The sequence below is a fragment of the Colletes latitarsis genome, chromosome 4, assembly GCF_051014445.1.
Source record: "Colletes latitarsis isolate SP2378_abdomen chromosome 4, iyColLati1, whole genome shotgun sequence".
In the NCBI taxonomy this organism is placed as follows: domain Eukaryota; kingdom Metazoa; phylum Arthropoda; class Insecta; order Hymenoptera; family Colletidae; genus Colletes; species Colletes latitarsis.
Window position 1 is genome coordinate 42,427,134 of NC_135137.1, and position 21,745 is coordinate 42,448,878.

Here is a 21,745-nt window from a genome sequence, read left to right on the forward strand (position 1 = left end):
GTCCGAAATTACTTTGGGTAGCTTTGGAGAATCGAAAAAGAGAGAATGCGTCAGTTTGCCTTTGTCGACTTTCCGAAACTCTACAAGATCACGTACACGTGATCTGGCATAGTGTGAGAGAACACCTTGGGTGTACTTCTGGCACCTCTGCACGTGTGCCATGATCAAACACCAATGTGTAGTGTACTTCTCGCAAACGTCATTAGTCTATTAAACACGTGTTATTTGAACGTAGTATAGATCTGAGTTAGTAATAATATTTTTTACTTGGAATGTGTTTTGGATTTTACTTATGACTAACCTGCTCAAAACGGTTTTACTAATTTCTCACATGGATCGCGTAACTTGGCAGGAAACGTGGAATTTTATGAAACAGTGCACATCGAAATGATCGAGTTGTGTACAAAAAAACGAATGTTAATTGGCATCACATTATTGGGAGGGTGAGCTTTGTTTTATACCATCTTACAACGATTGTTTATTAGCCAACGTCATAAACATTGGTGAATCAAATTAATATCGTAATTGATTATGATTACATTTTTTTTGTATTGTAGGTTAACTGTTTTAGTACTTATTGTTGAAAGTCACTGGACAGACAGCGCAAGCAAACTATATTTGGAAAATTATGAAAATAATACAACATGTTTGTCCGGGGAGGAGTATGAAATAATTTCAGAATGTCATCCTTGTTCTGCTTTTGAAATTGCAAGCAAAAGCATAGATGTATGCATTCATGCACGATACAAGGAAGCATTAAAATGTAAAAGTGGAGAAATTATAACAAGAAGGTAAGCAACTCTCTTTAATTTATAATTATCTTTATGAGTACAAGTAAATATTTATTAATAATACATATATTTCAGTTGCGACAGGGTAGCTTGGCTAGAAGAAAGAACATTTTGGAAGTTTGAGGCATTCATGTTTGTTTTAGCCGTAAGTTCTTGTATCAGTGTTTATTGTAGAGAAAATGTTCTAAGGCAAAGGATAATCCGAAAAGTAGCCAGACAATTAAGAGCTAGCGTATAACCAATATTGAGCAATTAATTTTTTTATTTCCTTTATTTGTACTCTGCTTAAAAAGAAAATGGAAGTTTACTTGGAAGTATATTCGTTAGCAGAATTGTGTTTTGCGCCGATCGAAACGATAGTAACGTTGTTTACTGTAAAATATTGCAACTCTGACATTAATATTAAACTGGTGCAAAGCAAACGAAAATCTCTAGAACGAGCGTACACGATTGAAATTTCCACTTTTGTGTACGAAGTTATGGATGCAAATAAAGTCTCTCTTTTCGTGAGATCATGCGAGTTGCCAATTATTGTCATACATAAAACTAGTTGTATCGCGGGACTTTGTGCGATTCTGCGTCAAATAATTAAAGAAGTCGTGGCGAAACATCCGGATCATTATTGTCGGAAATTGTTAGGGTTCAAAGACTCGTGTCTAACGGCGTGCTCCGAAGCTAGCGTTTGGACGAAATTTTGCGAGGTAGATTTGATTCTAACTGTAAAATTTTTACACGCGGACGATACGATACAAAACGAACTGCCTTCCAGCATGGCGAGATTGGAGCGTCACATGTCACAACCTGTCAGATTGCACAATCTGTACAAATACACGATGTCGAAAAAGTTTTCCGATGAAAAGCGTTTGCCAGAGCATACGTACACAGAGGGCTCGCACGTGACGCTAGCAGATATAATTATATTTGTGTGTATACATATTTTGTTGACTGTATTTTCAACCGAGAAAACGTTGCAGTTACTTCCACTGACCGCTAAATGGTACAAGAAAATGATCCAAGATCAAATTATAGTCGACTGTCTCGAATGTTTACCATTGTTAAAAAACCAAGACTCGAACGATTTCGTTTACACTCTTCCTCACGTAGTAAATCAAAGTTTGTACAAAAGTGACCCGAACAGATATAGACCAAAAAGTCGTGTGTATACGAAACAGGACGACGTAGAACAATCGTTGGAATTATTCAAAACTTTGAACGTGCAAACGACCCTTGATTTAGAACCATTCGCTGCGGAATTAAATCTAGACTGGTCCATGGTACCGTACGACGCCACTCCGGAAGGTGGTTCATTGCCAGAAGCGCGTTTAAAGAAGAAGCAAGAACAAATACAAAATATGTGCAAACCCGTTATGAAATTGGCGAAAGCAGGAGATGTGATCGTTGACTTCTGTTCCGGTAGCGGTCACTTAGGCATCTTGGTTGCTCATCTTTTGCCATCCTGTACCGTCGTGTTGTTGGAGAACAAAGAGGAGTCATTGAACAGGGCTAAGGAAAGGGTGAGGAAGTTGAAACTGACGAATGTAAAATTTTATCAGTGCAATTTAGACTATTTTAAAGGAGATTTTGACATTGGTATGTCATTGCACGCGTGCGGCGTTGCAACCGATTTAGTTCTACAACAATGCGTGAAAAGAAGAGCAATTTTCATCTGTTGTCCGTGCTGTTACGGATCGTTACACGATTGTCATCACTTGACGTATCCGAGGAGCAACGTTTTAAAGGGACAAATGGATCAGGAGAAATATATGATTCTCAGTCACGCTGCCGATCAAACGCACGACGATCAAAATGTTAAAACGAAGCAGGGGTACAAATGCATGGCGATCATCGATACCGATAGAAAGCTACAGGCTGAACAATTTGGCTATAAAGTGTATATTTCGAAATTTATACCGAATACGTGTACGCCTAAACATCACATACTAGTAGGAATTCCTAGAAAAGAAATTACAAATACAGAACGTGCGAGTTAATTGCGTTGCGTTTATGCGATTTCTATATTTTTAATTTATATTGATTTTGTATACGGAGAAAGTGGAAGCTATTCTTGTTATCGAATAAACGGATTTGCGAATAAAGAGACGTTTACTTACCTAAAGAGAGGAGGCATTCTTGTAAATTTTTTGTTTACACAGCACCCAGTTTTTACCTTAAACTATTAACAAAGCGTGTTATATCATTGCGCTAGTTTTATTAATAATTTGTACGAAGAGATTTTATTCGTATGTACAAAAAAAGGAGAAAAGAATTATCAAGTATACAAATTATTAGTGTTACGTCGGTGTCTTACACAGTTTTCGTCTATTATTAAGTAGCTAAGGGACGACATGAAATGAAAAAGGATCTTTAATATATCAAGGAACTAGGGGATATTTACTTTTTGCTATACCACTACAAGCACTGAGTATATATACTTCTTTCGGACAATATTTAAATTTAAATATCCTTCCGCTTTTATTTTTACCTTTCAACACACTTAATTTTGGTCTCCCGATAAAACAGGCTAACGAAAAACGAAGATAGACGTATCATTTACACATTTTATGTCTTTAAGATTGAGTTTTGTGTACTATTTACAATTTCAGTCGTACGAGCACGGATACACTACCACAGAGTAGGTTAGCCGCAATCTGGTATTCCTTTCACTTAAGTAATAAGCTTACGTTTAATCAACTTCACCTACAAAGCTTTGTCCCCGTGTGAAAGATAATACTTAAACATCAAGAGATCTTAATAAATGTCATAAGCTAAACTAACTTTGTGGATGTAGCACGATGCACGCACAAGTCCGTAAACGTACCTCGGTACTCTTCTCAAAAGATTTAGCAATGTCAATGACAAATTATCGAAACTTAAGGTGTATCGTTAATAGCAAAAATTATGTTCTACGCCTAAAATTCGCGAACAAACAAGCTGTTAAAGACCCGCGATCGGAACGACCCATCGTATTGTTAGAAACGTACGCAAATAACAATAAAAATCGGTTTATGTTTCGTTGGCAAAAAATATTAAGAAATTAAGCGTATAGTATATGTACGTTTTAAATACAAAAAGAAAGTCTACGAAGTGTGTCTGACGGGTCATTCTTGGCGGTTTGTTATTTCTTTTTTGCTCTCGCTTATACATCGAATTTCTTTCCAAACTTTTGGTTTCGTAAGATAAATAATTCACACGAAACAAAGAAATTTTACTTCGTTCAAATGTAAACCTTATCGAAGTTCTAGAACTGCAGGATCAATTGATGCGCTCACCGATAACACTGTTAATATGATACATGGATAACTTGAGCCAGCCCAATCATTGTACTTTGTCGCGATTAAATTTTTATCGAACGCTGATCGCCCAAGTGAGCTAAATCAATTGATCCTTTTTTCCATCCCTTTGTCTAGTTAAAAAGATTGACGTGCCAACCACAACACAACAAGCACAGTGCTCTTGACAAAGTACTTATGTTTATACCGTATATTGCTTAAGTTAAAGAGCTTGTAAACTCGGCATTCTCGACAATTTACTCTAGAATTTCGAAATTCTTCGTTCGTAAATACCGACAAGAATCCCGTTGCATACGATTCGAGCGACAGCGGTTCGCAAACAATTTTCTTCGGACATTCGCGACCTAACCGTAGCAATTCTACCGTAAAATTAACCAAACACGGAACGATGGCAACAAATAAATCGACGAATTCGTTTCACCCTAAGACCGCGACGATAGACGGCGCAATAATTGACGACGATGCTGAATTATACGTACTCGCGACGACGTCCGAATAATTTTATTGCGCTTACTTGAATTTATAGGTGGCACGTCTGAAGAGAGACAGAGAGAGCGTCCGGTTTAGAAGCCCGTTAATTTATTAATCTATACAGAACTGATAATAATTAGCGTTTCTTTTTTTGTTTTATTCGAGTTTATTATTCCGTCGTCTTAGGAAATGGATCACGACTCCCCGTTGCCACTGTCGTCGCCGTCCTCGTATTCACTGGCGCTCAATTGATCGTCCTCGTCGTCATCTAGTTCGTATTCGTCGTCGTAAAAATCCGTCATGTCTAGTTGCTGCTCGGCTGGCCTCGCATTCGTCTTTATGCAGTAATCCTCTAATGTCACCGGGACGACGATTCCTTCTTTCTCGGCCTCTATCTTTGCTGCGTGTGCCTGTTTTCTGCGAACGAGCAAAACAGTTCCTTGGACGCACGACCACGCGTTACTTACGCCGCCCCATCGAATCCATTGTCTTTCCTTTAGGTTAGGGTCACACGAGCCTCGAGAACGTCGTGCGGCGTTTTTATGATTTTCCTTGTCTTACAATTGAAAACAACCAAGACAGACCTATGTACGAACGTCGGTCTTGTCTGTCTTCGTTGTTCTCAATTGCAAGACACGAAAGAAAGAACATAGAAACGAACCTCGTTTCGACGCCGTGTGACCCTAACCTTATTCGACGAAACTCACCGTTCTTTTAAAACTTGCGTCCTTACAAATTAGTGCGCTATGCGTCGACTACGGTGGCTAATAAACGATTTTCGAACCAACCGATAATGTTTATGAAGCGAGAGTTTCATTTAAAATAATTTATACTTGGTTATGGAACCGACTACGTTCAATGAGAATAAATGCTATCATTTTATTAATTAGTTATTCGAATCAATAAATGCACAGTCTATTACGCATCATGGTAATCTACTTAGTTCCCTGTTATTCATCGTATTTCACCGCGATAGAAAAAAACTCGCGCGCGGGCGCGAACGATAATTAAATAAAGAAAAAAAAAAACAGGAAGGCAAGATACAGAATAGATCGATATTACCGTACCTTATGATATTTTCATACTCTTTGTCCCGACCCTTGGAGTCACGCCAACGCCTATACATCACCGAAGCATCCACGTTGGCAGGGCTGTACGTATTGGGCTCGTTCAGAAGCGAGATCACCGACAGGAGGATCGTCCTATTCGAAAACCAGAACTCGTTTAGCGTTTTTGCGTCGCGGCTTCGGTTCGTGGATACCTGATAATACGCACGTCAAGCCTCGAAGTATATTTATATACACGCGTTATACTCGACGTCCCGTGTATTTTGCAGGTCGAGATTCTTATAGGTTCCAAGATGGGATACTCACCTGACGTTCTGTGTTGGATTCCACCTCTCGCACGGTAGTTCACCGCTCTGTGGATCGTCTACGGGTGGATGAAGGATCGATATGCACAGATCTCCGTTCTATGCGACACACAATACCAACAGATTAAAAACATTAATAATCGCTAACGAATCGAATTGTTTTATTTGTGTTGCGTCATCGCTACTTTTAAGAATTTTACCGATACGTCTCACGAGCCGAATAAACGTAAACAGCAGTGGAGATGCAATAATCCGGATAACGCTATGTAAAAATGTCTCGTTTCACGCATCGAACTGTATTAAAGAACTTACAACGGAATCACCTGCACGCTGTTTCTGTTTCTTTTGCTCGAGCAACCGCCGACTCGAACGACCGGCAGACGTGTAATTAAAAGCCCATTTGACCAACCCGTTTAAGTTAGACCAGTTTCGAGAACAAAATCTTGCTCAAACCTTTCCGCGTGAAATCTGATGGTCTTGATCTGATTGCACTGTATTCTGTTTCTAGCGTCGAATAGGTTGTACGTTTTAAAAGTTTGGCAAAACAGGGGGAACGACGTTTAGTGCGTATCAACCTAACAGTGGCCGATGACCAACATGGCGACGAACGTGTTAAAGTATCAAACACTTTGCCAAATAATGACCACTCAACTTTATTCTCAGTAATAAGAGACAGATGCTAAACGCATTCGAGAAAACTGCAGCGAAACAATGTTTAGACATAAAAGACTTTTACTCGGCCACACGTAGAAACGTGTTTTTTACAACGAAACTAACTCTCAAGGGCGAAGCTTCGATGACAAAGATAGGCTTCGACAGTCAGAGAAGCATTCGGTTCCGCCTCGATCGACCCTGAGAGCAGATTAGCCACTGAGAAAACAAACGTTTGGTCGAAGGTCCAAACAACAGACGAGGTATACAGAACCATATACGAATAAACTTTACATCCAATGGTAAAGAATTTTTTTCTCGAAAGTGCGTAGGATTTCGCGGGTATGTGTATTCATAAAAAATTTGTAATCTATAAGGTGTAAGGTCTACTCGTATATCTCGTCTGTGGTCGAAACCTCCTAGCGTTTCTTTTCTTGTCCAGCCTCCCTCGCGCGTCATATTCGGAGCTTGAGCTACAATATCAAAAACTTTTCACCGCACGAAACTTCGTACTCCACTTTCTTGCCCTTGGAATAAGGCGTGACGCGTAGAACGAACTCGTGTACGTCGTAATAAATCCTAGAGAACCACGGTATAATGGTCGTCGACTCGTCTTAACTACGCTCGTGATGGCTGCCGACCGGTGCGGTTGGTTCAACAGTTTCGAGACTGTCTATCGTACCAGCTGATCGTATCAGTTTGCCAACAATTCTTGTCGATGGGTTAACGCCCGTGGCTTAGAATGTACGATATTAATTTCGTGACGCGAAGGAATATTTACTCGTGACGTATATCGAGATTAACTCGAAAAAGCTTGTTCAATCTGATCCAAGTACGTAATTTACGGGAGTCTCCGATACTTGCGACACGTTTACTGCCACGGTGGTTACCGATGACCGGCGCTGTAAATTAACAACGCGTCTTTGAAACGCTTAAAGTACATGTAATTTGAAAAATGATCGAGTGTAAACCTATACAGGGAATAAACAAATCCTAGTTTGTTCGGCGTTCGAGCGTACGCGTAGGTTTATTTGCTAATTGAAAAAGGGGATGGATGCTGGCGCACGACGAGCAATTAGATTTAATCGACAGGTACGACAACAATACGCCAATCAGCGCTGCAATACGGAGGCCATTGCGAGGAGTCGTGCAGTTTCTCTATCGTCAGCCGTTACCCCAGTGGTCGCTTCCGCGTCCACTCGGTCGAAACATCTACTAATCTGCTTCGTAATCGCGATTAACATTTACACGAGCGACTTCTAGCACCGTATGTCTTCGTGGAACGTTCGTCCCGGTTCACTGAAGCGTTTAAACCCCGGACCGATCGATCGGCATAAGAAACGACTACATAAAAGCCAATAGCGACGCGTCCTACACGCTTCCTGTCAAGCATTTCGTTATCGAGCTCTTAAGAGTACGTTCAAATTTGTCGTTCGATTCTTTCCGCGTTGTAAATTTCGGTACGGGAGACGAAACGACGATTTCAGTAACGTTCGCGTTCTTCCGTATCAAATTACAGTCACGAGCCTCTTGCAAAGATGCTAGAGTTGCACAACGACCGACTATGATTCCATTAGAGAAACGCGTTCGTTGCCATACGGGTCTAAAAAAAAATTTCTTCGCTATGCGACACAACATCGTAAACTGAGGCTTATGAACAGCTGCGCATCACGTTTGCCTGGGCCAGCCCAAGGAGCTTCGATCCCTACTCGCCGAGGACCGATTTCCGGAACGATTTCAAAGACCATTCTTCGTAGTAGTTTCAGATTATCCTATGTATTTAATGTTAACTGCGATCGAACATTGTACAAGGTATCCGTCGAAATAAATAAATAAATCGTTTGCTGCGTATTTGCATTCGGTCAGAAAAAATTCACAAAAATTCTATTTAGCAATCGAGTGGTTGTTTCAAAAAGAAACGCGTGTATTCAGATATATTTTTATCGTTACTTGTTTTCCGGGGCGCACTGGCATTCTTTCCATCGGCAAAGCGCACCCCTGGAGAGAGGGTGACTTTGCGATCAATAGAATTTTTTGCGCGCAAACATCCACCGTAAAATAGAAACAAACGTACAGGGAAATTTACACGTTTTCGAATGCATACGAGCGCAGAGCGTATGCCTGTGTTAACACGGTACACAATTGCTTTCTTGAACCCGTGTGGGAGTGCCACTGTTGCGAAACTGTTTCGCTAAGTATACCTCAATACTTAATACCTTTATACTATCATACGTAGCACAACGATACGAATAGATTAATGCAAAGGAATAAGCAAGTTCTATTTAAACGTGCAATTGCATCTGTCTGGCGCATAGACGTATCTGTTGAGAAGCTACGGTCCTAGGAAAATATGGATACGTTTACCAATGTATGCTGCTATCTTTGCCTAGAAAGGAGCTACGGTAGCACAGTTTCTAGAATCACCCTGTATACGTGTGGTAAGCACGCTCTTTGTGGACAAAAGCACGGCATACCGCAGTGCCGTTGGCGAGTGGCCAGCATACAGAGAGAGAGGGGGCGTTTCTCTGGTTCTCAGCCTCTGCTGTGATTCCCGAAAATTCGCGGCCATGACTACGAGGCAAGAAAGTACGTCTCCGACGAGGATAATTATTATGAAAATTTGCTCGTAGAAACATGGATTTGGTAATTAGTTAAGAATAGAAGTAGAAATCGGTCGTGTAACATTTTTCTAGGAAAAGAGATTTCACGATAGACGCAACTGTTAGCTAGTCTTGGTGCAAAATTTCATCGACAACGCGCCAATAATGTAAGAAGTATGCGACGCAGTCTGACACAGCGAGAATGAAAATAATCTCGATAGATCGGATCGAACGCGTTTCATTTTCAGTGATGTGCAACAGGTTGAGCGGTTTCTTATCGCATAAAGCGCGATAAAAAGTTGAATCTTTTGTACCCGTGTCGCGCGAACGCTCGGTCACGGTTGTACCAACGAAGCTAGCAGAAATAAATTTCGCCTTTGAAGCACGACGCACTAAAATACCCCTTTTAATTATATGCTTCGAATATAAATATAAAAGACTCGGATATTTACGATCAACCCCTATACGTAATCAAGGTTTAGTAAATAGAGCAATCGATGCTAAAGCTGATTCGATAATAATCAAGCTATTAACGGTTATATCCGCTGTTAATTGGCAAAGGATATTAGGTAAGGCGATTACAGATATCAGCAATACGCTAACACTTTTCATAAGTCATTTTTAACGAACTCGTCTGCATTATGCACGACCCAAAGAGCAAATTTTTAAAATTAGCGACACCAGTATTAAATCTGGGATACGCGAAGAGAGAAGAGAGGCGAGACTCTTGCCGAGCGCTGGTCAGCCTCGAAAATAGAGCATCACTCGATCAACGGTATCGCGAGAACTATAAAACGAGAACGGTTTTCTAGATTCTCCTAAATCTAGCACGAAATCGAGCTTTTAACACGAACTCTCTCGAAGATCGATAAACGATCCAAGATTTTCCAAGCGGATTAAGACAATTAAAAAGATCATTATCGAATTGATCATTCTACACGATGAGCTCAGCCGTCGAATAATGCCCGACGAGGCGATCGGGCCATTTTCACGCTTTCATCGACGATGAATCATACCGAAGCGTGCGAGTACGGTTCCGCGGTGAAACTTTCCTCGCAGCTCCAAACAGGAAGCCTCGTAGACGATCAACGTTTCTAAATATCTTCCGCAGAAGGTGTGGGCGTTCGTGCCATTTTCGCTACTGCCTGACATTAGCGATATATTCCCGACAGTCGACGAACCACCCCCCTACTCATCGAGAGACACGATTGTTCGAACGTTCTTTCGACCGTGAAAATTTACAAAAATCCATAGCTTTCTTGGCAACCATTTCGAACACTGCAACCTACGAACACTTTCATTGCTGGCTTCCTAGTAAAAGGGAAAAGTTCCAACGAATTTGCAAAATGGCGGAAAGATCGAATCACTTCGAATCCGAGTCAAAGTCCCGTCGCTGGTTCCGAGTATTCTAATTAAACTTCCAAAAGAAGAATCGCGGAGTCGGTCGTACGTCTTGGATTAAACAACTTCCACGAATTCGTCGGTCGACGTGACTATTTTTCGAATCGAAAACGCGCTTCGAAGCCGACGCGAGTCCTGCGCATTAGCTCTCTAGTCTTGTTCGGTTCTCATGGAGTTCGCAGGGTCCTGTATCCCGTTAACCCTTTCAGGGCAGGGGGCAGGGGGCAGAGGGGAGGGGATTCGACACGAAGCGCTACTCTATGGCCGAGAGTATAACGGATCTAGAGTTGCGTTTCGTTATACAGGGTGTTTTTGAAATCATGGTAAAAGGATATAATGTACTCGTGTAAAAAGTAAATCGAAAGTGCAGAATAGAAACTTGGTAGCTATTCGTCTATGCTTCACAATTTACGAGATATCCAAAGATAAAGATCGCGATCGTTCGCTGGCGTTTGAAGACGGTACTTGGTAGTCGTGTAAAGTCAAAGCTCGACTCGAAAGGGTTAACGGCACGAAGTTCGTGCCACGAAGGTCCTGAGCGCGACCTCAACCGGGAGTGTTTTCCACCTTACGGCCTAGGCGTTCATAAACGACGCCACCTCACACCCGTGGTTCGTGCCATCGACGTGCAAACTGCGGACGTGGAAGTGCAGACCTATGACACACGTAAGGGATTGATCTCTTCTTTTGATCGTCGGGCTCAAAAATATCGCTCCGCCATTACGAAACGTGTCCGTGGGATAATGTGTGCGCATCGCTAGGCTAGCAGGAAGATCGCCCTTTCTCACGAACGCGTTTCGTGCGTCTAAAGCGACACGGAACGATATTTTTGAACCGAGTGTACACACGTGTGTAGGTACTGTCGGTCACAAACGTTTCACGGTTCGTTGTATCTTGAGGCGACGACCTCTTCCTCTTCGCCAGGGACCATCCAAACGTCCTACGATTTTCCAACAAAATGTAAAAGGCTTTAAAAGCATTGAAAACTTAAACAGTAAACATTTATAAACATTAGAAGGTCGTATTTTATTCGTAATATGATTCTTGAAACCTTACACCAGTGCTACGAGGAACGAATTGAACAAAACCTACGCCAACGGAATTAAAAACCACGTTTCTACGTCTGTCTCTAACTATGGTAGCCGATGGGCAATATCTATACGATGTATGGATCCCGTAGTGAAGGGGTTAAGCGGGGGCGGTATTATCTAGATTCTAACGACGGTACCTGTAACTTATCATTGGACAAACAGTTCCGAGGGAACAATACCACCGCATGCCGAAGAGAGAAAATTTTCAGCGGAGAATTATTATTGTCTGCCAGTGTCTCGTGTTTATAGCAGTCCGTAAGATCCCCTGTGGAGCAAGAAATCTCTCGTGCACGTGACTCACGTGGCGAGAAGACCGCGGACAAAGGGACCTCGTTGGAAAGTCGTTCGGTCGTCATTGAACGTGGCTACGTTACACGGATTCCAGCGGTTTACGGTCAAATTACGTGACGCATCCTACGTGGCGACGGGCACGTAATTTTCCCAACGAATTTCTACAGACGAGATACACCTTTAGAAAAATAAATTGCCAACTGACCCAGCAAACGCGACGCGGCTGAAAAGGAATCGCTGAACGAGAAGATGCCTCGATTGACCGATAATTGTACGCGGCACAGGTTACGGAGTTCATCCAGGTGATAGGGAACTCCGCGTGTTCAGCGAACTGCCCGGTACATACTCGTTAAACAAATTACTCGTATTCTTGTTCAATGCCATGCACTCGTGGTGCATTAATCTTGCCAAGAAAAGGAAAAAAGGAGGAGGTGCGAGACGATGACGCGCGAAGGTATACTTAGTCGAACAAATCTAGCGAGGTATTTGAAACGCGTTCGAGGGGTTTGCAAAGTTTTACCGTTCTTAGATGAATTCGAAATTAATTTAGGACCACGTTGCATATTATAAAATATTCTATCCCAGGTTTCAATGGTCAAACCTTCTCCGTATATTCTATGGGACTAAATAAGAAAAGAACGCAGCGTAGAGTCGGAGCACGAATTACAAGCATCGTCGTAGGAAAGTAATTTAAGCCAGGTATAATTATCACCCATGGACGGGGAAACCTGGACCCTCGACAAACTCTTTGTAGCCATAACGGACGAGGCAGGCACGACCAGGGGAAAACTCAGTTACCATAACTTAAATGCTAATTCGTTAATAAAGTGATATTCTTATTATGTATTTTTAATGGCATCGTATCCTTGGTTCGCGTATACATTGTAGATAACAATTTGTTTGTCTTGACACAGTTGCAGCTGTTCCAGTACAATTACACAAGTACAACTCTATTTACGAAGTCTTGCACTAATAATTTATGTCAACTACTACCTTGCATCGCTTCAAAATTGACTACTGCTGTAAGTTTATGTGCGAAAGTTAACACTCGCGAATTAATATAAAAAATATGGCGAAAATCGAGTGTCAATTTTACTTCGTCCCTGAATCGTTGACATTCTACGATGTCAACGATTCAGGGACGCTCTTTGGCGTTTTTACGACCTCGTTATATTACTTCCAACGAGTACACATTGGTCTCTGTGCAAACTCGAAAAGACGCGACGCGTGAAAAGTATGCATCGCACGGTAATATCATACGCGCATGCAATAGCCTATCATATTTGCACGATATAACGGAGCAGAACTTTCATCGATGGAAAAAATTGGCACGACGGCAAAGAGCGTCTTGCTTTCGTCGATATTGCTTCCCTTTTCCCAAGTAATGAAAGGATTGAATTGAAATTAAACTCAATCTCATTAACGCGACACGAACTTAAATTTGATATCGCAAAACCATGGCCACCATACTCGCTATACTCTGGTTTTATCTATACACGCGTTTGCATATGTAATCGCTATAATGTACAATGTTTGCAAAAGGGGCAACCCGTTTATTTACCAAATAAATAAATAAATAAATATTTACATATCCAGATATCCGATAACGCGATGATTCTTTTTAATGATCCTGTTCGGTACTTTCGTCGAGTACGTATAATTAATGCGACGCTACTCGACGCATAAAATTTACGCGCGTTATTACCGTTAACCGTAGCGCGTTCGTCTAGTCTCATCCCTTCCAACAACAAGTGACTGGACACGGATGTCCGACGAGCTTTGGACGGTCATTGACTCTTTGGTAGCCGCTGAAGGGTCACACGAAGAGCGCGCGCGAGAGATGCGTTCGTTGATGGTCGATAAGCTTCGGAAACTAGTTACTTTATTCCAATAAAACTGAGAAAATGCAACAGCAGACTTTGTCGAGTGGCGAACTTTAATCACGTATTTCTAAGCATCGAAATAAATATCTAAGGATCGTTTGAATCGCATCTTAAGGAAGAGGAATCTTGATTCGAACATGCGATTAAAAGATCGCGGAAAGCGAACGTTAATATCGCGTCCCGAGTAGATTTCTCCGCAGCGTTAAAACCGTCAATTATCAAAATTACGATTGCTGAATGTTCCCCGATTCACGTGTACTCGAAACAACGAGCGACTGCAAGGCTGCGGGTTTTGCGAGTCCCAAGAGCGACGACACGAATGCTACGAACGAAGGGTGAGGGACAAATCGTAGAGAATCGGAGAAAGCGAAAGGGAGGATACGAAGGAAAGAGAGAGTGAAGAGGGTGGAGGGGATGCGATGAGAGTTCCAGGAGAGAGATTGAAAAGGGATGAGGGGGCGGGAAAGAGTACGCGAAACACAGACGAGTAAAAAGGGGATGAAGGGAGAATCGATAATTCCCGCGTTTACTCACCTCGTACACGTTCGGATGCCAAACTTTCGTCTTAAACCGAATGCTCGGTGGACTGTACGGATAATCGGGCGGGAACTTCATGTGTGCCTGGAAAAGAAACATGCTGCGTTAGAAAAAACAGACACTACTGGACGGATAGGATCGATAATCGAGCGTCGGTTTGTGCAAATTATCAAAGGCAGACGATACGTTAGTACCGGAAAATTATTTGCAAGTCGTTTGCCTATTGCTCGCCGCGTCCAGAAAAATTGACGGATATCAGCAATGTTCGAGACGGAAACACGGTCGAGCGAGGGGTTAATTTACCTGGAAAACGCGGCGAACAACCCGAACGGGTGGTCTATAAAATCCTGCATTGCGTATCGAAGCGACCGATATACAGAATGGATCGCTAATATTATTTAATTTATTCGGACATCGAAACATCGACTCCATATATAGGAAGTACACATGTAGTAAGAGTACGAGTCCTTATTCGAGTCTGTTATGTTGCTTAACTTGTTTCGGCAGTCGATACGTATCTATGTCGATGTCCAAAGAAATCTACGACCTCGTTGTATCGCGCAGGCTTCGGTACAATTAAACGAATAGAGGCGTAGAGTGCTTGAGGAAATGAGTTGAAGTATATAATATTCGTTTTACGAGTCCCTATTACACGATAATAACGTTCAAATAACCCTGGTGCTTCCATCTAGAACTAAAAAACAACAGCTGTCGCCTTAAACAGTCTTTTCAATATTTAAAAATAAACAAGTTATCCAGGTGACCTGTTTTAAATTCTCTATCTTGAATAAACAAGACCAGAAATTATGATATTGCGTTGTGGAACTATGAGTCGATAGGATCAACTTCACGTGTACTAGACACGTTGCATAGTATTTATAAAAAATAACTTCGTACAACAACCGTTCGTTGTGCAACTTCGACTTGTTTTTTCACATAAACCTGCTTGCATTTTGACTCGTTATCTATGCGATCGCATCGAAGAGGCGGATTTTATACTCTTTGAGCACTATGTAGTACGTTAAGGCCTTGCGAAGGGGATGTTGCAACCCTCTGTATCGAAAAACTCATTTGACCATTCGTACCTAGCAGGGGTATTAACACATTCACTGGGGGAACCTTTAATATTTGACGGGACGGGTCAATAACACATCTAGTAATTTGGGATAATAAACCAGTAGACTTTTTAATTATACACCGTAAAGGGAAGAACGAAGTTGTAACTGAACGCTTGGCGTTTAATATCAATGATCGACGGAATACAGTAGTGGATCGTTGAGATTCTTCCGATTAAAACGAGTCCATACACGACGTAAATCCCACTGTACGAATCTGTATACGTGGGAGTGTATGCGAAGGACAAGTCGACCAGGCGGCAATAAAACACGACCGTTATATCTATTCCTTCGATTTGCTAAGTTGTACTAGGGTCAACCATGGAAGAAAAACGCTGTCCAACACGCGATAATCTAACTGTCGGATTCGGAAGTTGGTTAAATTAAAGCATGCACCAGTATAACGAATGCATCGGCGCATCGGCCTGCCTGAGCGTTGGAGTGTGCTCAGAAAGGGAAGCCTCCTCCTCATCTGGCGCATTTGTGTTGGTACGGAATGAATTCATTCTACGGGGTGTACGTAAGGATCGTCCCGACGTTGCTGGCAGACTTTCGTCGATGCTCCGCCGACGGGACGCTATATTGATCGCGACCTGGTCATGGCCCAAATATCCACCTCGTCCTCTGGGATAATGCGTCCCAGAAATTAACTTACTTTCCATCGAGATCATGTTTACGTTTCCACGTGGAAACTATTCCCACAGCCTCGGTTAGTTGCGTTTGCAATTAATTATAGGGACGTTAAATTTCCCCGTTGACGCGAGATTCTTCCGAAACGAATTGTTTATATTCAAACGACAATTCAGTCATTAACTCTACCTCAAAATATAACGTACTGGTTGTCGTAAAGAAAATATTTTTCTAATGTTCACGTTTATCTAGCATCCCTATTTTAATCAGACTGATATAAAAAAGCGTAAAAGGTCACGTGGGGGTTGCTCCTTGCGTACAGCACTTGCACCGTTGCACTTTTTGTATCTTCGCTAAAAAAAGAGCTGTAGCTTGCCCTAGTTTCTAGAATCGTCCTGTACGAAGAGCCTTGGCAGCTCGTTTGCATTTCTTGGCGAAACTTTATCGCTCTGCGCGAGAGTCGATTTGTCACAAGGAAGCGAGTGCTTAGACCAAATAAGTGGTAAGATACGCAAACCAGGTACAGTCACTTTTTAAGATTTATGCTTCTCGAGGCAACATACTCGCTGTGAATGCCATACTGTCATATGTGCAAACAAACCCGAATAACTGAAACGATCTGCCTCGACTTCGTTTCAGTTATGCGGGCAATACTTTCATAGCCAAAAATTACGTTAGAAAATGTCAGGTACCTTGCACGGGTAGCATGAGTCTTGAACTTAACCTACTGTCCATGTTTCTTCGTTTCGAAGGACAGTATTGCTGAGCTTTTTAATATGAAACGACGAAATCGATCAGACTTATCAGTCAGTAATCTCGCATGCCATCGGCGACAGGTATTCTCGGAACTGCTAGCAAGATCGATCATTTATGCAATTGCCAGGAATTTTCTACGTTTCTCGTAACGATACAAACAATATGCAAATAAAATATACGTTCCATCGTGAAAATACTCGGTAAACCGATTCCAATCGGAACGAAACGGTCAGGATTCACACGAATTCGAATGCGAAAAAGGAGAAACGATGAATATTGGAGAATGCTAGTCGTCGACGTTAAAAATAATATCGTAACGTATCTCTGACACGTAAGGCTGAACGAACGACCGCGTGTATTCGATTCTGTTCAATAATGCAACGTTCTCGACGCGCGATAGGGAACTGTTACCTTGACAATACCGTAATGGCAGGTAAAAAAAAAATGATTTTTGTTAGTTCACGGACGCGTTCGGGGATCAGGAAGAATGCAACCATTCGATATTTCCAACTATAAGTGCCAATTCGTTTACGTAAATATTTGCGAACAGACATACCCCCGGATATCCTTTATGTTTCGATGTTACAATATTTCAAACGGTGTCGTTTGCTCGGCGATTTTGTACAAAGTACACGACGATCACCTTTCAGATATTACGATATAACACATTCCAAAATTTCGTATTGACAAAACCAGCGATAAAAGCGTGTAAAGACCACGTATCTTAATAATTCAACTTAGCATAGTAAAGTTCAAAACACTTATCTATACTTATAATTTGATATCTACGCGAAACAGCGTACGCTACGTAAAGACAAGAACATTTAACGTTGCTCTACGAAGCGCTTCCGCATTCAGAATTCATCAACTTCTAGCAGCCTATTAATTTCTTCGATTAGGAGGCTCGTGTTTTCCTTTCAGAGCGACTAAGACACATTCTACGAACACGTCAAACATACGGTGCATTACGACGCGATAATGATACGGCGCGAATCAACTATGCTAACTAACCATTATATTTTATGCCACGGCCACACATCTCGCTCGTTTCGCGACGAAGAAAAATGGAAATATCGAATCTTGCGTATCAAAATCCCTGGATGATTGGAGACCTCGTTTCGTGAGAAAAAAAAAGAGATTGAAGGCGGATTCTTGTCTAGCATCCGTGGGAAGATTTGTCCGAAATGAAAAGAGGAAAATACGTATCGACGTGGAACGCGTCGACCCACGTTCTCGATAACAATAAGGACCGCGAAATGAAACCAATCTTCGCGACATCCCGAGGGCCACGAGACAGATCCAACGCGCATACAGTTTCGTAAGAAAATTCTGCATTATTCATCCGTGAATCATGTAAAGATTGCGCAAAAGGGAAGTAGATCCGTATCTGTCCGTACTCCGTGACGCTCGAAATAACTTCATTCTTTTTCACGAGAGTGGTGCACGTTTCTCAGAACCGGTACCGAATTCCTCGTCCTAACCAACGAAACTTCTACAGCGGAGTGGTTTCTTACCTTGTCAAGGAGATTTCTCTGTTCGGTTAATAACGCGTTAAGAACCACTGGTCTACGCGATGTATGCGTCCCGTACCCGAGAGATTGATTAACGCATAGGGACATATCGCGAGTCGTTGCATATCGATTCGGGCAGCAACAGTTTCGTGGAAAAGGCGCACGATCGAGTTGCTCTCGCGATGCCCATCTTGCCGCGAGGTGAAAGGATTAAATGGGCCAAAATCCCGCGGGGAGGGGGCGGTCGTGTCTCGATGTAGATGCAGAATATTACGCGACCAACGCCGCAGTGAAGACCTGTTTGTCGGCGATCCCTTTACGAGTAACGAAACCCCCTCCTCGACGAAAGAAATCCTTGTCTGTTATCCCGAGTGCAACGGGATTGGGTGAAAGTCGTTCGGGTGATTCGAGGGATGCCGGCCAAAGATAGATCCGAGACAATACTCGATGGCGTTTTATGTAACTCGACCAACGTATTACGCTTCGCCTATGCTGGGTCAGTCGTAAATCCTGAGAAAGTAACGACTGTTTATGATAACTTGGGCACGAAACGCGAAGGAACGGGATGATAAGACTTAATTTCTTTACCGCGACAAAGTAAAGTAAATTATCGTTTCCGTCATGGCGGACTGCGGTATCCTTTACGATCGAGATCCCTGATAATTGGCGAATGAGCGTAATTAGGAACAGTAGGAATTAAAATTCAGCTTGGTATTTAAACCTATCGTCGGTGAGGAAACACATTAATTAAATACGATTCATCAGGATTAGAATGGACTTTCTCAAGAATTTATTCAAGGAAGGATAAAGTATTTTTATTAGGAAGCGGATGTATACTAGATTATTTTAAAAAATTATCGGAGTTGTGTGTAAGCCAATATGGCCGACAAATTAATTTCTGCACAGACATAGCTGCACTGCAGTTTGCACGGTTCGAGTTTCTACAATGGTCCGATCTATAAATCTACAGAATTTTATTACATTTTATTGTGTTAGTTATAAAATATACAGGTTCTAATGTGCCATCCGGGAAAAGGTTTGTGAACTTTTTGTCTTTGATATAATAAACATATATCTGAATAGAACTGCAAATATCTAAAGAATTGCGTAGGCTGAATCGTAATGCAATCTAATGGCCTAACAAGAATTCTTAACAAAAAGATCTTCAACCGCGTAACAAACTATGCTGATTGACTTGTATCGCGTAATCGTAGTAAGTCTTCATAACAAACAACATTACAAATTACCGCAACGATACTGTTCATGATCAGTTTATAGTTAGGATTGCGAGGCGATTCAGAGTCTGGTCGAACAGGATTCGAAACACCCACGTAGACGCGGATCACGTACAAGGGGAACGATAACGATACGATTCGCAAATAACGGTGTTGTCGGTCGTGTTCGTTGCGTGGAGGTTCACCGTGGGAAGACAGGGTACGTCGCGTTACGTGAATAAGCGTTCGTAAATTCATAACGAAGCGGAGAGTGGTTTAGAAAGCGGACCGAGGTGCACAAAAAGCGTATTACCACGCAGCAACGGCAGAATTCATTTTCTACTCGCGGACTAGGCCGAACACATAATGATGTCGCAAATATCCGTTGCAGCAAACAAATAACGCCAAAGACAGAAAATATACCATCGCAAATAAGAGTTTCCTTTCGTAACAATTACCAATTTTACGAATCAACATGGACAAATTCGTTCTTGAAACATTTTCGTTGATAAACGGTCCGTCGATTCGCACGAAACGAATCGAAAGGAAATTCAGTATTGCATCGAAGGTTTAAAATCACCGTAGAATGCAGGTCAACCGATCCGCCTGCATTGTGTAATCTTTAGTTTCCAGGATTGCTCAATGCTGCTTAGAAGTCGCTTGTTTAGTATCGTCTAAAAGTTCGTTGAAACGCAATTAAGCGATGAGCAAATTGACGGCAATAAACGGTGCATTATCTATTATTGTTGACATCGAAAAAAGGAAAAGCCAATGTGAGAGCTACTATTTTTCTGGTCAAGGTGAACGTAATGCTTCGCGTATCGTGCGACCTTTATGCGGAAACGTTGACAAATGCTTAACTTTTCTAAAAAGTATACTTTCGCCAAGGTTAGCAAAAAACACAAAGTCGTGAACATATTGCTTTTAAATACGAGAATGCGAAGGTTGTAGGACATTTAACAAATTGAGTTTTTAGAAATCTGAATTATCGTAAGAGACAAGATAAAATGACGAAAAAAAAATTAAGAAAAATTTTAACTCGATAGCAACGAAAAACAAATACATTATAGTAATTTGTGTATTTCAAATATATGCACATAAAATAATTCTTTTATCGAATTTAATTAAACTTATTCCAATTGCATTTTATGATATTCTGTCAATAGAAGCAATGACCGTCGTTTATACAACAAACAAACGCGTAAGCGTTAAAATTAACACTGTCGAAAGAGAAATCAGAAACATAACCAACAAAATGGAAAGCACATTCTATCGCAATACCCACACACGACGAAAAAATAATAAATACTCATTATGTATGAATTCTTTATACGACGGACTAGCCGGAACGAACAAAAATTACGTTCAATTGTAATAACTTACCTTGAAGTATCCTCCTTGGTAAAGCGTATCTGGAGGCCCAAAGATAGCAACTTCCCACTCAAACATGTTGTCCTCGTTAACGAGTTTCACGCGGAATCCTTCGACGGGTTCCTCTTGAAGACTTTTATATTCGAGGGCAAGTGCCCTGAGAGCGCTGCTTGTCGGTTGTGCCATATTTCCCTTCTGGAATTAGTATTGCAGTCCGTTCCAGAAAGCAGAACGTCCTAAACCTCCTGAAGTGGTAGCACAGAGCACCACAGTCGGACGGACGCCTTTGCGAACACTGCTCCTTCCTGAGAGAATCAATTTCCAACGGCTTTCCACCAGGTAATTCGAGGCCTCCACCGCGATTTCCTTGGCCGTGTCTCTACGTGTTGTGATCTTTCACACGCGACAGGAAGTTATCTATGATTATATAGTACGATTCTGTACACCAAATAAACAAAGAAATTCGATCGGACCTGCGAACCGCGAAGTGCCTCTGCAGTCAACAATACACCATTCCCGATGCACGCAACTCTAACAAAACAGCTGACGTACCTGCTGCGTCAGCGTTGCCCGCGACGCATGCGCGATACGACTTTCCCCTATTTTCTCCTCAACGCTGACAATTTTCGAGTGAAAATAAGCCCAGAACAAACCAATCGCCGTGCTCCAATCGTTACGATGGATTTCCTTTCAACCATCTAGAATAATGGTTAAAAATTGGGGCGATTCGCTATTTAGTCCGACACATTTCTAGACTTCCTGTTTCCTGA

The 21,745-nt window shown here is 41.8% G+C and overlaps 3 protein-coding genes across 4 annotated transcripts; 2 read left to right on the forward strand and 1 right to left on the reverse strand.

Annotated features, from left to right (window-relative positions):
• On the forward strand, window positions 1-1,029 carry Jtbr (jumping translocation breakpoint protein JTBR). Its single transcript, XM_076763077.1, has 3 exons — window positions 1-443; window positions 558-791; window positions 867-1,029. The coding sequence occupies exons 1-3, from the start codon at window positions 388-390 to the stop codon at window positions 1,027-1,029; spliced, it is 453 nt and encodes a 150-aa protein (XP_076619192.1). The 5' UTR covers window positions 1-387.
• A 58-nt stretch (window positions 1,030-1,087) lies between these two features.
• Window positions 1,088-2,909, forward strand: Gstcd (glutathione S-transferase, C-terminal domain containing). The gene has a single exon (XM_076763074.1). The coding sequence runs from the start codon at window positions 1,088-1,090 to the stop codon at window positions 2,780-2,782; it is 1,695 nt and encodes a 564-aa protein (XP_076619189.1). The 3' UTR covers window positions 2,783-2,909.
• A 1,729-nt stretch (window positions 2,910-4,638) lies between these two features.
• Window positions 4,639-21,561, reverse strand: LOC143340786 (ubiquitin-conjugating enzyme E2 R2). Of its 2 annotated transcripts, XM_076763076.1 has the most exons (6): window positions 21,449-21,561; window positions 20,988-21,368; window positions 14,376-14,462; window positions 5,926-6,023; window positions 5,620-5,754; window positions 4,639-4,969 (listed from the first exon to the last, which is right to left on the reverse strand). In XM_076763076.1, the coding sequence occupies exons 2-6, from the start codon at window positions 21,159-21,161 to the stop codon at window positions 4,747-4,749; spliced, it is 717 nt and encodes a 238-aa protein (XP_076619191.1). In that variant the 5' UTR covers window positions 21,162-21,368; window positions 21,449-21,561; the 3' UTR covers window positions 4,639-4,746. The 2 variants fall into 2 exon arrangements, with proteins under 2 accessions (XP_076619191.1, XP_076619190.1); XM_076763075.1 differs by having other exon boundaries at window positions 20,988-21,515.
• Window positions 21,562-21,745: the final 184 nt, after the last annotated feature.